The following is a 16,593-nucleotide window of genomic DNA, read 5'->3' as shown; positions in this document are numbered from 1 at the left end:
GTCTTAGAGCTCTTATTTTAAATTCTGACTGGATCCGGTGACATTGGGGGAACTGAGGCGGGGGGAACCAAAAATCTTGGAAAACGCTTAGATTGGAAGGATAGGGATGAAACTTGGTGGAAAAAATAAGCACAAGTACTAGATACGTGATTGACATAACCGGCACGGATCCGTTCTCTATGGGGGAGTGGGGGGAGGGTTAATCCTGAAAAATTAGAAAAATGAGGTATTTTTAACGTACGAAGGAGTGATCGGATCTTAATGAAATTTGATGTTTGGAAGGATATCATGTCTCAGAGCTCTTATATTAAAATTAAACCTTATCGGGTGAAGGGGATGTGGGGGGGACCTAACTTCTTGGAAAATGCTTAGAGTGGAGGGATCGGGATGAAACTTGGTGGGAAAAATAAGCATAAGTCCTAGATACGGGGTTGATATAACCGGAACGGATCTGCTCTCTTTGGGGGGGTTGGGGGAGGGGTTAATTCTAAAAATTTAGAAAAAAATGAGGTATTTTAACTTGCGAAAGACTGATCGTATCTTAATGAAATTTCATATTTAGAAGGACCTCGAAACTCAGATCCCTTATTTTTTATCCCGACCGGGTCCAGTGTCATTCGGGGGGGGGGGGACTGAGAGTCTTGGAAAACGCTTAAAGCGGAGATATCAGGATGAAACTTGGGGGAAAGAATAAGTACAAGTCCAAGATAGGTGACTGACATAACCGGACCGGATCCACTCTCTTTGGTGGAGTTGTGGGGGGGGGGGGTAATTCGCAAAAAATAGAAAAAATTAGGTATTTGTAACTTACGATGAAACTTGATATATAGAAGAATCTTATGTCTCAGATGCTCCATTTTCAATTCGAATCGGATCCGGGGACATAGAGGGTTGACAGGGGGAAACAGAAAATCTTGGAAACCAGAAATCTTGGAAAACGCTTAGAGTGGAGATACCGGGATGAAACTTGATGGGAAGAATAAGCACAAGATATAGATACGAGATTGACATAATTGCTACGGATCCGTTCTCTTTGGGGGAGAATATTAATTTGGGGGGTTGTTAATTTGGAAAAGTTCGAAAAATTGAGGTATTTTTAACTTAAAAACGGGTGACCGGATCTTAATGAAATTTGATATTTAGAAGGAACACATGTCTCAGAGCTCTTGTTTCAAATCCCGACTAGACCTGTTAACATTCGGGGGAGTTGGAGGGGGAAACCAGAAATCTTAGAAAATTCTTATAAATGTCGTAGATACGTGGCTGACGTAACCGGACTGGATCTGCTCTCTTTGGGGCAGTTAGATGGTGGGGTTCAGTGCTTTGGCGAATTTGGTGCTTCTGGACGTGCTAGGACGATGAAAATTGGTAGGCGTGTCAGGGAGCTGTACAATTTGACTTGATAAAGTCGTTTTCCCCGATTCGAACATATGGGGGGCTGAAGGGAGAGGAAAAATTAGAAAAATTAAGGTATTTTTAACTTGCGAGTGGGTGATCAGATCTTAATGAATTTTGATATTTAGAAGGACCTCGTGACTCAAAGCTCTTATTTTAGATCCCGACCAGCATTAAGCCTCTGATTTTCCTTTTAAAGCAATCTATTGATTCTTATAATTTTGCTAGAGCTCATACCATATGAACTCTTGGCTCTTCAGACCTCGTCACAAGTGCCAAATGAGCTCTTAGCTCTTGTTTTAGAACTTCTAGAAAAGGTTGTTGCTCTAATTAAACGGCCCTTTGCTTCAGGTGTCAAACAGGTCGTGGTAATGAACTGTAGCCTAGCAAGGAGCGACCCGGCTCAATAGTAACCAAAACTCTAAAAAATTGAATTTTGATATCAATAGCTACATCAAAAGAATCGCATTTTAATGCGATTCTTTTCGCATTTTAATGCAATTTTTTAAATATATAAGTTTCATCAAGTTTAGTCTTACCCATCAAAAGTTACGAGCCTGAGAAAATTTGCCTTATTTAAGAAAATAGGGGGAAACACCCCCTAAAAGTCATAGAATCTTAACGAAAATCACACCATCAGATTCAGCGTATCAGAGAACCCTACTGTAGAAGTTTCAAGCTCCTATCTACAAAAATGTGGAATTTTGTATTTTTTGCCAGAAGACAAATCACGGGTGCGTGTTTATTTGTTTGTTTTTTTTTCTTTTTCCCAGGGGTCATCGTATCGACCAAGTGGTCCTAGAATGTCGCAAGAGGGCTCATTCTAACGGAAATGAAAAGTTCTAGTGCCCTTTTTAAGTGACCAGAAAAATTGGAGGGCATCTAGAACCCCTCCCACGCTCATTTTTTCCCAAACTCAACAGATCAAAATTTTGAGATAGCCATTTTGTTCAGCATAGTCAAAAACCATAATAACTATGTATTTGAGGATGATTTACTCCCCCAAAATCCCTGGGGGAGGGGCTGCAAGTTACAAACTTTGACCAGTGTTTACATATAGTAATGGTTATTGGGAAGTGTACAGACATTTTCAGGGGGATTTTATTTTGCTTAGAGGGCGGGGCTGAGGGGAGGAGGCTATGTTGGAGGATCTTTCCTTGGAGGAATCTGTCATGGGGGAAGAAAAATTCAAGGAAAAGGGCGCATGATTTTCTAGCATTACTATAAGAAAACAATGAAAAATAAACATGAAAACGTTTTTTTTTAAATGAAAGGAAGGAGTAGCATTGAAACTTAAAACGAACAGAGATTATTACGCATATGAGGGGTTCTAAAAATGCTTTAGCATAAAGAGCGAGGTATTTAGGAGGAGATAAATACCTCGCTCTTTATGCTAAAGTATTTTTAGTAATTTCAACTATTTATTCTACGGCCTTTCTGATTCAGGGGTCATTCTTAAAGAATTGGGACAAAACTTAAGATTTAGTGTAAAGAACGAGGTATTAACGAGGATACAAACCCCCTTGTATACATAATAAAAATATAAGATTATGAAAGTTTATTACGTAAGTTACTAATTTATAAGTTACGTATATTTTTTACTAATAAAAACGTTCGTTAAAAATTGAAAGTTCTAGTTGCCTTTTTAAGCAACCGAAAAATTGGAGGGCAACTAGGCCTCCTTCTCCACCCCTTATTTCTCAAAATCGTCTGATCAAAACTAAGAGAAAGCCATTTAGCCAAAAAAAGAATTAATATACAAATTTCATTTTAATAATTTATGTGCGGAGAGCCAAAACCAAACATGCATTAATTCAAAAACGTTCAGAAATTAAATAAAAAAAACTAATTTTTTTAGCTGAAAGTAAGGAGCGACATTAAAACTTAAAACGAACAGAAATTACTCCGTATATAAAATGGGTTGTCCCCTCCGTAATCCCTCGCTCTTTACGCTAAAGTTTGACTCTTTGCCACAATTCTACTTTTTAAACAATTAAAAGCTTTAGCGTAAAGAGCGAGGGATTACGGAGGGGACAACCCATTTTATATACGGAGTAATTTCTGTTCGTTTTAAGTTTTAATGCCGCTCCTTACTTTCAGCTAAAAAAATTAGTTTTTTTTATTTAATCACTCTCAATAATAGGAATAGAAAGTAAAACACTAGCGCAAAGAGCAAGTTATTGAGGAGGGGGAAACCCCCTCATATACATAATAATTTTCTGTTTGTTTCAAGTTTTAATGTTGCTTCTTACTTTCAGTTGTAAATACTTATTTTTATTTAATTCCTGCAAAACGAACTCTTTTTTCATTGGGGACTGATCCAGTAGTCATGGAAAATCAGATTGGTTATGGAACAGAACATAAGTTGTCAAAAATAAGAAAGAGGCTAACCCCCCCCCCCCGTATCACCTTATTTATTTGACTTAATTGTTCATTGTAGCTTCTATTCGTTTTAGGTTCAACTTCTACATTTATAGTTTATCTCTTTATTTCAGTTTATTATCTGATAGAAAATAGTTTGTGCTCGTTTTAAGTTCGATCTTTACTTTTCCTTTAAAAACTGTGGTTTTAAAACTTGTATATTTCCAATTAGAAATTCCTTAGTTGGAATTTCTTATGGCTAAGATTATAAAAAAAAAATAAAAAATTCGGATGCCGACAATGGCCCACATAGTACAGGTACAGACATCTGATTCTCCACTTTCAGCTGGGAGTACAATGTGTGGTTGGGGGCACGTTTCCCGTTTTCCCCCCAACTAACATGGCGAGCATGGAGAATCAGGATTCCTACTACAAGTGCATGTAAGTATAAATCTAGTTGTACAATCATATTACAAAGGTGATAAGAGTGAGAGTGGTAATTATCGCGGCAAGGGTCTGCTCTCTTTAAGTAACAAATTACTTAGTAATATGATACTTTTTAGACTGAGAGACGCTGTAGACAAAGTTTTAAGAGAAAAACAGTGCGGTTTTAGAAAAGGTAGAGGATGTGCCGACCAAATTTTCACTCTTAGGTTAATAACTGAGGAGTCCCTTAGTTGTCAAACACCTTTGGTCATCAGTTTTATAGATTATGAGCAAGCATTCGATTCTTTTCATAGAAGAGCTTTAGCAAAGGTCTTATCCTTGTATGGTATACCAGATAAAAATATTAAAGTGATTAGTGCTATGTTAGAGAATAATACTGCTGCGGTTAAGGTAGGAAATGAGGTTAGCAGCTGGTTTTGTATTAAATCAGGAGTTAAGCAGGGATGTGTTCTATCCCCTTTCATATGGATAATTTTGACGGACTTCGTCTTAAGGAGCACAGGAAAGGAATGGGAGACGAAGGAATCAAATGGAGAGGAAAAACTCTTGTGGACCTAAATTAGGCTGAAGGTTTAAGCCTTCTAGATGAAATTGTGAGTATAATGAATAAACTTTTAGGGTTTTTTTGCGAGTTGAAGGTGCTTGAAAATTAGTTTGATTAGGTTTGAAAATTAATATTAAGAAGACTAAGTCACTAAGGCTAGGAATAAGTGAAGATGAAAAGGTGACGTTGGGTAACGAAAAGACTGATCAAGTGGGCAGCTTCACTTACCTTGGTAGCATCAAACAGTTCGTGGAACGAACTGTAGTAAGGAGCGACCCGGCTCAATAGTAAACGAAACTCTAAAAAAGCGGAAAATGATGCTAAGTTTGATGCTAAAAGATACACCAAAAGAATCGAATTTTCATGCTGATTCTAAATATATAAGTTTCATCAAATTTAGTCTTTGCCATCAAAAGTTACGAGCCTGAGAAAATTTTCCTTATTTGGAAAATAGGGGGAAACACCCCCTAAAAGTCATAAAATCTTAACGAAAATCACACCATCGCATTCAGCGCATCAGAGAACCCTATAGCAAATATTTCAAGCTCCTATCTATAAAAATGTGGAATTTCGTATTTTCTGCCAGAAGACAAATCACGGGTGTGTGTTTATTTATTTGTTTGTTTTGTTTTTTTCCAGGGGTCATCGTATCGACCAAGTGGTCCTAGAATGTCACAAGAGGGCTCATTCTAACGGAAATGAAAAATTCTAGTGCCCTTTTTAAGTGACCGAAAAAATTGGAGGGCACCTTGGTCCCCTCCCACGCTCATTTTTTCCCCAAAGTCAACGATCAAAATTTTGAGATAGCCATTTTGTTCAGCATAGTTGAAAACCATATTAACTGTGTCTTTGGGAATGAATTACTCCCCCACAATCCCTGGGGGAGGGGCTGCAAGTTACAAACTTTGACCAGTGTTTGAGGATCTTTCCTTGGAGGAATATGTCATGGGGGAAGAGAAATTCAATGAAAAGGGCACAGGATTTTCTAGCATTACTATAAAATAACAATAAAAAATTAAAATGAAAACGTTTTTTTCAATTGAAAGTAAGGAGTAGCATTGAAATTAAAACGAACAGAGATTATTACGCATATGAGGGGTTTAAAAATACTTTAGCATAAAGAGTGGGGTATTTAGGAGGAGATAAATACCTCGCTCTTTATGCTAAAGTATTTTTAGTAATTTCAACTATTTATTTTACGCCCTTTCTGATTCAGGGGTCATTCTTAAAGAACTAGGACAAAACTTACGGTTTAGTGTAAAGAGCGACGTATTAACGAGGGTACAAACCCCCTCGTATACATAATAAAAATATAAGAATATAAAAGTCTGTTACGTAAGTTAATTCTTTATAAAAGTCTGTTACGTAAGTTAATTCTTAAGTTACGTATATATTTTACCAATAAAAACGTTCGTTAAAAATTAAAAGTTCTAGTGGCCTTTTTAAGTAACCGAAAAATTGGAGGGCAACTTGGCTTCCTTTTTCCACCCCTTATTTCTCAAAATCGTCTGATCAAAACTAAGAGAAAGCCATTTAGCCAAAAAAAGAATTAATATACAAATTTCATTTTAATAATTTATGTGCGGAGAGCCAAAATCAAACTTGTATTAATTCAAAAAACGTTCAGAAATTAAATAAAAAAAAATAGCTTTTATAACTGAAAGTAAGGGGCGACATTAAAACTTAAAAGGAGGGGACTGGGTTGTCCCCTCCGCAATCCATCGCTCTTTACGCTAAAGTTTGACTCTTTGCCACAATTCTACTTTTTAAAACAATTAAAAGCTTTAGCGTAAAGAGGGGACAACCCATTTCATATACGGAGTAATTTCTGTTCGTTTTAAGTTTTAATGTCGCTCCTTACTGTCAGTTATAAAAACTAGTTTTTTTAAATTTAATTATTAGTAAAGACGGTAGGAGCAGTGATGTTAAACGCAGAATAGTCAAGGCTCGGGGTGTTTTTTCCCTAACACCCTCTGACTGGCTCTGAAGCATGGGCGCTTCAAAAAGCAGATGAAGATTTACTACATGTTTTCCAGACAAATTGCCTACGGACTTTTCTGGGTACCTGAATGACTGACCGTATTTCAGACAGTAGACTGAACAAAAAATAAGGTTCAATCCCGCTTTCTAGGGCTATTAAATTTAAAAAACTAGTTTTTTTAACTGTAAGTAAGGAGCGATATTAATTACTCCGTATATGAAATGTGTTGTCCCCTCCTCAACGCCTCGCTCTTTACGCTAAGGTTTGACTCTTTGCCACAATTCTACTTTTTAAAACAATTAAAAGCCTTAGCGTAAAGGGCCACGCGTTGAGGAGGGGACAACCCATTTCATATACGGAGTAATTTCTGTTCGTTTTAAGTTTTAATGTCGCTCCTTACTTACAGTTAAAAAACTTTTTTTTTATTTAATTTCTGAACGATTTTGAATTAATACATGTTTGATTTTGGCTCTCCACACATAAATTATTAAAATGAAATTTGTACATTAATTCCTTTTTTGGCTAAATGGCTTTCTCTTAGTTTCGATCAGACGATTTTGAGAAATAAGGGGTGGGGAAGGAGGCCTAGTTGCCCTCCAATTTTTCGGTTACATTCATAGGCAACTAGAACTTTTAATTTTTAATGAACGTTTCTATTAGTAAAAAATATACGTAACTTAAGAATTAATTTACGTAACAAACTTTTATAGTCTTATATTTTTATTATGTATATAAGGGGGTTTGTACCCTCGCTAATGCCTCGCTCTTTACACTAAATCGTAAGTTTTGTCTCAATTCTTTAAGAATGACCCCTGAATCAAAAAGGCCGTAGAGTAAATAGTTGAAATTACTAAAAATACTTTAGCATAAAAAGCGAGGTATTTATCTCCTCCTAAATACCTCACTCTTTACGCTAAAGTGTTTTTAGAACCCCTCATATGCGTAATAATCTCTGTTCGTTTTAAGTTTCAATGCTACTCCTTACTTTCAATTGAAAAAACTTTTTCAAGTTTATTTTTTCATTGTTTTTTTTATAGTAGTTTTAGAAAATCCTGCGCCCTTTTCATTGAATTTCTCTTCCCCCATGACATATTTCTCCAAGGAAAGATCCTCCCACATAGCCCCCTCCCCTCAGCCCCACCCCCAAAACCAAAAAAATCCCCCTGAAAACGTCTGTACACTTCCCAAAAACCATTATTATATGTAAACACTGGTCAAAGTTTGTAACTTGCAGCCCCTCCCCCAGGGATTGTGGGGGAGTAAGTCATTCCCAAAGACATAGTTATCATGGTTCTTGAGTATGCGGAACAAAATGGCTATCTCAAAATTTTGATCCGTTGATTGTGGAGAAAAATGAGCGTGGGAGGGGGCCTAGGTGCCCTCCAATTTTTTTGTCATTTAAAAAGGGCACTAGAACTTTTCATTTCCGTTAGAATGAGCCCTCTTGCGACATTCTAGGACCACTTGGTCGATACGATGACCCCTGGAAAAAAAACAAAAAAACAAAAAAACAAAAAAACAAATAAACACGCACCCGTGATTTGTCTTCTGGCAAAAAATACGAAATTCCACATTTTTGTAGATAGGGGCTTAAAATCTTTGCTATAGGGTTCTCTGATGCGCCGAATGCGATGGTGTGATTTTCGTTAAGAATGACTTTTACGGGGTGTTTTCCCCTATTTTCCAAAATAAGGCAAATTTTCTCAGGCTCGTAACTTTTGATGACAAGACTAAATTTGATGAAACTTATATATATATTTAAAATCAGCATGAAAATAATTCTTTTGATGTATATTTTAGCATCAAAATTCCGTTTTTTAGAGTTTCGTTTACTATTGAGCCGGGTTGCTCCTTACTGCAGTTCGTTACCACGAACTGTTTGATAATAAAAGAAAGGTTGAGATGGCTTGCGCAGGTTCTGCGGATGGAAGATGACAGATTGCCGAAGACTGCCCTTTTCGACCAACCGTCAAGGGCTAAAAGGAAAGCAGATCGTCTTCGTCTGGGATGGGAGGAGGAGGATGTCATAAAGAAAGATTTAAAGGAAATGGGAACTTCATGGGAGGGTGTAAAGAGGGAGACTGTGAATAGATTGGAATGGAGGAGCGTGCGTTGCTGTGTTGGTCTCGGGTAGCTTGGTGCTGCGGTGCGTCATTAGTAGTAGTAGCAGTATTACAAAGTATGAGATAAAATGTATTCCCAATGTCACGAAGGATCAAATTATTCAACCGTCAGCCCGCAACAAAAAAGGTGCATCATACAAAATATAAAAAACTTAAAGAAATATTAGAAATATTTGGAGCTCATTGAGATATTTATCTATAGCAACTGAAGCTAATAATAGTTTTTAAAATAGTTTTTTTTCAAAAAATTTTGGACTATATATATTATAAGTTTTCCAAATTTTAAATTAATATTATTTTGCTTCAGAAATTGAGGAACAGACAAAAGAAAGGATCTAGGAAACAAAGCGAATAAGATCTTCTTCGTTCTTTCTAAATTAAAGGCAATATAGAGAGTGCGAAAGAAAAAAGAGAGAATACAGAGAGTAAAAGAGAGAAACCTTTCTGTTACTCTCTATATTTTCATTAAATCAGAAAAAGCAAAGATGTCGTATTTACTTTGTTTCCTTGATCCCGAAGTAGGGGCGTCGTTTGTGTTGGAGGGTGGGGGGACAGTTGCTCCCATTAATGTTGAGTAAAAATTATTATATACCCCTTGACTATCTGTATACGGACCCCCTTGCCCCTACAAAAAATGCTGGAGATTTGCCCCTATCCTGAAGCTAACTTATTGTCGAAAATGTGCCAAAAATGTAAAAAAAAAAAAAACAAATTTTAAAAATTCAATGATTTGGCAAATTCGATGGTTAACCACCTATATGAAATGACATAAACATCCAAGTGGCATAATCATGCCCCGTCTAGTAGCCCTTGTCGCAGCTCGTATGAACAATTTGGAACACAAAACACTACAGCTGTGTGCAGAACTCGGACGGAGAGCTCAATGCGCAGAAAGCAGAAATAGAATTATGATGAATTTTTAGTTACGCACGATACATTTGTTATTTCTGTAATCTAAAAAAAGTTGTGGATATCAAAGCCCCTTGTCTCACGCAAAAGCTCCCAGCCTGAGTTGCACACGAATAGGAGAGATGGGGCTGCAAGATATTATTTCTGGGGAAGTTTTTTGAATAGATTCCCTTACATTAAAACACTTAATATGACATGTTTAATACGATAGCTCAGCATGAGGAAGGGTGGGGGAGGGAGAAATCCCTCGGGATTGATCTGAAAAGCCCCACAGGAAAAATTGGGTATTACAAAGAAATTTCTCATCTTTCTTATTTTTTCGATTGCGCCCTCTCCTCCAATTCGTTCTTTTTTAAGTATTCAGAAAAAAAGGCGAAAATCAGTTTCCCAGAGGATAATATTACCAGTTTTGTCTTTTAATTCCTTTTTTTTTAACTTTGGCATAACCTTTGGCTTCACTTCAGAAACCTCGCCAAAGAATAGGGTAAACATTAAAAGCAAATACTCATTTGATGTTTTAATAAGTTTGTCACACATATTTGCTAAAAAGTTTCAGCTTCCTTGGATAGCAAATAATGAAGATAAATAAAAAACATAATAAAAACTTTTGGTGACAGCTCATTTTCAAAACTGTTTTAATAGTAGTGCAATTTTTATGTCTTTTTTTCTTGGCTTTTGAGTCGCAAACAACAGGTCTTTTTCTGTAAAAATGCGTAAAACTCGGAAGGCTATTTAAAGGACGGCTAATTAACAGGTGCCAAGGCCGTATCCATTAAGCATGGACACTGTTTCTGTTCTGTTTTCAAAGTACCTGTTTCTGTCCAGTTTACGAAAAAAAAAGAAAGAAAAAAAACCGAAACAGAACAGAAACGGATGACCTGTATTTTATTTACCTCTTTAGAAACAGGTAAACAGGTTTTTTTTTATTACCTTACAGAAACAGGTTTTGATTTATAGATTCCGGTGCCAGGTCTCAGATTCTGGACCATATAAATATATTTTATTTATTTGTTTTTCTTTGCCATTTTGTTTTCTTTCTCTATTACTAGCAACACCCTCGTTTTTGTCTGAATTAAATAAAAAAAGTTTTTTTTTTAAACTGCAATAAGGAGCGACATTAAAACTTAAAACGAACAGAAATTATTCCGTATATGAAAGGGGGTCTCCCCTCCACAACGCCCCGCTCTTTGCGCTAAAGTTTGACTCTTTGTCACAACTTTACTTTTTAAAACAATAAAGAACTTCGATGAAAATTATATATTTAAAATCAGCATAAAAATTTGATTCTTTTGATGTATCTATTAGTATCAAAAATCCGTTTTTTTACTTTCGGTTACCATTGAGCCGGGTCGTTCCTTACTACAGTTCGTTACCACGAACTGTTTGATATTTACACTATAACTAGATAGGCCAAATCGGTTTTAGTTTGGTCATGGGATTTTGTTTAGGGGGATCCACTCCAAGAATCATTTAAATGTTTCAATTTTTATTTCTAGTATTTAATTGAAACTTCAATTCTCTTGTTTGTCATTAAAATGCCTAATAAGTGTTGATAACGTCCTACTCCTTGCGTTTGGGATTCACATACTTACTGATATATATTAAACTGCCTTTATGTACAATACCATGCTGAATTTTCACTATTTTCGATTTTCGAATTTTTTTTTTTTAACCAGCTCCAAAAAAAGAACTGACATAAATGTACTGAGAATTATGACTGGAATAAGTTGCATTTCGTACAATTCAAGTGCTACTTGTGGAACATTTATCTCTAAGCGTTAGGTTGGGTAATAGGATAGGTTAGACTAGGTTAAAATAACCTACTAAAATGTAAGAAAAAGGCTGAATCCTTAAAAACGGTGCGAGTTTGCATGAAATACCGTATGATTCACATTGTTACACTCTACGTTCCACAACTCTACTTTTTAAAACAATAAAGAACTTTAGCGTTCTTTAGCGTTTAGCATATTAATTTGGTGTTTCTCTATTTTTCAAAATAAGGCAAATTTTCTCAAGCTCGTATCTTTTGAAGGGTAAGATTAAATTTAATGAAAATTACATAATTGACAATCAACATAAAAATATGATTCTTTTGATATATCAATTAGTATCAAAAATCCGTTTTTTAGACTTTCGTTCACTGTTGAGCCGGGTCGCTCCTTACTGCAATTCGTTACCACGAACTGTTTGATTGGTAAGAGGCATTGGCATGAATGGTATCCAACCGGTCGCTTTTTCAAGCATTATTTTTGTTTTGATTTTTTTTTTTTATTGATTTGTGCTTACGTTAATAAAATGTCTGAAAATTTTCCTCGAATTTAGAAAATACAATTTTCCAAGAGTGGCGGGGGGTACACACCGATAACCGTCTCCTATAAGGCTCTTTTGGGGATTCTGCCCGGTGAAGAAAAATCACTAGATTCCAGAAAAAATTACTACATCAGCACATAAATCACTAGATTATCGAAGAACATCACTATATCAACCAAAGAATCACTAGAATCATAATAGTACTAATCAGCCCAATGAACAGTTATTTCATTTCTTTACCATGTTCTATATAGGCGCACGAATGGGAAGAGTGTAAAATTACACCCACCCCCCTAGATATGGAAAGATACCTTTAGATTGGTGTTTCGTTTTTTCTCAAGCGAAAATTACCCTTGAAATTTTGAAAAATGCCCTTTCGCATCTTTATGCAGAGAATGGAACAAAATCCTTGCTTCCTCCCTGTATTTTCCTGATTTGGTACCCTGAAATTTTTTCCATAAAAATATAAAAAGATCATTTTAAAATTGTTGCTAGTGTCACAGTAATTACACTTTACTTTAGGGTTATTTTTCCATTTTTCTTATGGAAACCTGGAAAATATTCTCGTGGAAAAAATACACAAAAGTTTTTCTTCTACGAATCAGGGTGTTCGGAATATACATTTTTGGAGGGGGTAGGATACAATGAATGTCATTTCATGTCTGAAATTCCTCTTATAAAGCGAATTTTGGTCTCCTAGTACTGCTTATTAAAATGGACAACCATAAAAAAAAGTATACGTTAATACCGTTTATATGTGTTTATAGTTTTAGAGCCTTTCAACTATGCTGAACAAATGGCTATCCCAAAATTTTTAGACCTCAACACCTCACTCTTTAAGCTAAAGTTTTTTGTTGTTTTAAAAGGTAGAGTTGTGACAAAGAGTCAAACTTTAGCGTAAAGAGCAAGGCGTTGAGGAGGGAACACCCCTTTCATATACGGAACAATTTCTGTTTGTTTTCAGTTTTAATGTCACTCCTTACTTGCAGTTTAAAAACTTTTTATTATTTAATTTCTTTATTTCCTTGTTTGTTATTTATTTAATTTCTGAACGTTTTTGAATCAATTCATGGTTTGATTTTGGCTCACTGCACAAGAATAATTAAAACAAAATTGTTATATATAGATAGATGGATAGGTGTATTTCAAAAACCCATGGGCCATATACACACAAAAATATAAATAAATAACAAACAAGCAGGGAAATTAACAACAGTACGAACACGCACAAAAAAAACAGAATTCAACACAAAAAGTACCTAATCTAACTACAAAAGAAATTAATCATATAAAACTTTTTCTTTTCATTAAAGATTTATCTATATATACTCCCACTCGAAATATTGTGGTTGGGTTACTATTTTGTAGAATACCCGGAAGCATCAAATTAATCCCTTGCAAATAAATTTCCCGTAATCCAAGAGCACCGGGCATTTCCGGAGAAAATGATCCAAGTCTTCATCATCATCTTTACAAAGGGGACAAACATACCGTCTATCAGGACCAACTATCATTTTATTTTTGTCGAAAGTTTTTTGCCTGTTCTGGATTGGAAGACAATTTGCCCTAAGCTGAATCCGACGACGTAGAATCATAGCCGGTAAATTAAATTTAAAATAAACTTCCTCCCCAAAACCAGGTTTTGCCTGATTATAGTGTTGTAGGGTTGTAGAATCAAAAACCAGCCCTTGCCAATGCTGAATTTCCTGACTCTCTAATATAAATCGTACCTGGCTGTTATATTAATTTTTTTTTTGCTAAATTGTTTTCTCATAGTTTTGATCGGACGATTTGGATAAAAACAAAGGGTGGGGGAGGAAGTCTAGTTGCCCTCCAATTTTTGATTACTTAAAAATGCAACTAGAATTTTTTTTACGAAGGCTTTTGTTAGTAATAAACATACGTAACTTACGAATTAACTTACGTAATGAACTTCTATATTTGTGTATTTTATTACGTAGACTATATGAGGGGTTTACCTCCTCGTCAATACCTCGCTCTTTACACTAGAGCTTGAATTTTGTCCCAATTCTTTAAGAATGACCCCTGAATCACAAAGGCTGTAGAAGAAATAATTGAAATTATTGAAAATACTTTAGCGTAAAGAGCAAAGTATTGTGGAGAAGACGAACCCCATTTTATACGTAATATTTTCTGTTCGTATTAAGTTTTAATGCTGCTCATTACTTCCAGTTAAAAAAAAATTATTTATTTTCTCATTTTTTTTAATAATGATAGAAAATCCTGCGCCCCCTTTATGCAGATTTTCTTCCCTCATGATAAATTCCTCCATGGAAAGACCCTCCCCCGTGGTCTAGGACCACGGGGTCGATAATATTAACCCTGGGGAAAAAAACAAACAAACAAATAAACACGCATCCATCATCTGTCTTCAGTCAAAAAATACCAAATTCCACATTCTTGTTGATAGGAGCTTGAAACTTCTAAAATAGTGTTGTCTGATTCACTGAATCTGATGCTGTGATTTTCGTTAAGATTCTATGACTTTTAGGGGGTGTTTCCCCCTATTTTCTAAAATAATGCAAATTTTCTCAGGCTCGTAACTTTTGATGGGTAAGACTAAACTTGATGAAACTTATATATCTAAATTTAGCATAAAAATACAATTTTTTTGATGTAACTATCGGTAACGAAATTCGTTTTTTAGAGTTTAGGTTACTATTGAGCGGGGTCGCTCCTTACTCCAGAAAAAATGCTGCAATACTACTAGGTTTTCTCAAAAGTGCTACCCCCAGAGAAAGCACTACCCGGTGCAAGTGGCAATCCTGACGAGAAGTTTAATGAGAGACTAAAAGCTTAATGTTTTCATATTGGAGACCCATTCATTCTACAGACCCAAACCAAGAGATCTTTCCAGAGCTGCCAGAAACCGCTCTAAAGCCTATTAGTGTACTAGGCCACTACTAGTGTTTTTTTGAATGCAGATTATTTCGTGCGAAAGCAGTATGCCCCAACAAGGGGAAAGAATATTTAAATAATAAGCTTTAAGGCTTGAACAACCGATGATATAATTAACTTTACAATAATAAGCCAAAAACTTACATTTAGAACTTTTTCTTTATTGTTTAGGTATTCGAAAAACAGCCGTTTAAATAGCTGTTTTTTGAACAAAAATAATTGTTTACTGTTTCTACCAAAAACAGAACAGAAACACAAACAGGTCTTCAGTTTTTTTTTGACCTGTTCTGTTTCTGTTCTATTTCATTCAAGCCCTGTTCTTTTTTCTGTTTCTTTAGAAAAACAGAACAGTGCCTATGCTTAGTATCCAGGGAGAGGGGGAGTTAGGTGATTTGACCTCTCCCCCAAAATGATTGTCTGACTCGTAAAAACCTAACAAAAATAAATATAAACAAATTTTTTATGCGTTTTTTTATTTTCTTCTGTATATCCCCCCCCCCCCAGTCCCAAAGAAAAATCCTGGATACGACCCTGGCAGGTGCTAATCATTTCCAACTGTTTGTCAATGCTGAGAACTTTATTAGCTCAAATACTTGAAAAAAAAACAAGAACAAATTACAAAAAAAGTCGATTTTGAATATAGCCGGGTATGAAAATTATGTGCTCCTTTAAAATCTTCTTCGATGGCAGAAAGAAAAACGTCCAATAGCTTCACAAACCAATGATGGCTACTTTTTCCTGTGGAATTAGGAGTAGAGGTGTTGGACTCAGTTTTTTGAGTGACCGGTTTTCAGTCAAAAAGGATCAACAGGTCGTTATTTAAATTAAATTTGATTGTCTTAACCATGTATCCAAACGCAAATGGTGCGTTTGTGCCTATATAGGCCTCAGCCTGTTTGGTAATGCAGTTAGTTGTTAGCAGTATTAATAGAAGATAGTACCGAAAACAATTTGTACCTCTAGCCTCTAAAAAACCTACCTCTACCTCTAAAACACCTCTTAGCCTGATCATGATAATTCTTAATATCGAGATAGTTAAAATAACTTTTAATACTTTACAAGTTATAAAGTTCAAAGTTAGTAGTTCAGGCCGCGCAAAACTATTTTAGGTTCAATTTAATCATAATTAATTATCTTCGTTACCTCCCTCTCCTTAATAACATTAATGAAGATATAAAAATTACCTACCATTATATCCATTGAATCACTTAAAGGACCTCGGGCCGAAACCATTTCCTGGAGTGAATCAGTGTCACCTCGGGTATAGTGAAATATTGTTGATAAAGCATCAAAATTTCCAGTCTGGTTAATTGTCCAGTATCCATTCAAAAAATAAACATTGTCTCGTGAGCTTCGTAGTGCTGGAAAATAAGACTATGAATGTCCAGGGAAAATTCCTCTATTGAGACAATGTATTTTTTCTTAGAACTTGCAATAACCAAGACTTGGAACACGCAACTAAATAAAGAACTTAAAAAGGAAAAAATATACATACGTCGTTCCAGCCAAGTACACAAGAGCTTAATTCCTTACGGGGTAAGGTTTGAAATATAAGGAGCCAACAATCGTCAAAAAAATATATATACGAAAATAACGGAGAGAAT

At 35.5% G+C, this 16,593-nt stretch overlaps 1 protein-coding gene across 1 annotated transcript in view; it reads right to left on the bottom strand.

The window, feature by feature from the left end:
• The window catches only part of LOC136038135 (thrombospondin type-1 domain-containing protein 4-like), a 152,792-nt gene extending 136,424 nt beyond the window's left edge, over positions 1–16,368 (bottom strand). Inside the window, exon 1 of the mRNA XM_065721160.1 lies at positions 16,178–16,368. Coding sequence (XP_065577232.1) covers positions 16,178–16,222 — 45 coding nt within the window. The 5' untranslated portion in view covers positions 16,223–16,368. The remainder of the gene's footprint in view (positions 1–16,177) is intronic.
• Between the last annotated feature and the right edge of the window lie 225 nt (positions 16,369–16,593).

The sequence above is a fragment of the Artemia franciscana genome, chromosome 17, assembly GCF_032884065.1.
Source record: "Artemia franciscana chromosome 17, ASM3288406v1, whole genome shotgun sequence".
Taxonomy (NCBI): domain Eukaryota; kingdom Metazoa; phylum Arthropoda; class Branchiopoda; order Anostraca; family Artemiidae; genus Artemia; species Artemia franciscana.
This window is presented reverse-complemented; position numbering and strand designations above follow the sequence as displayed.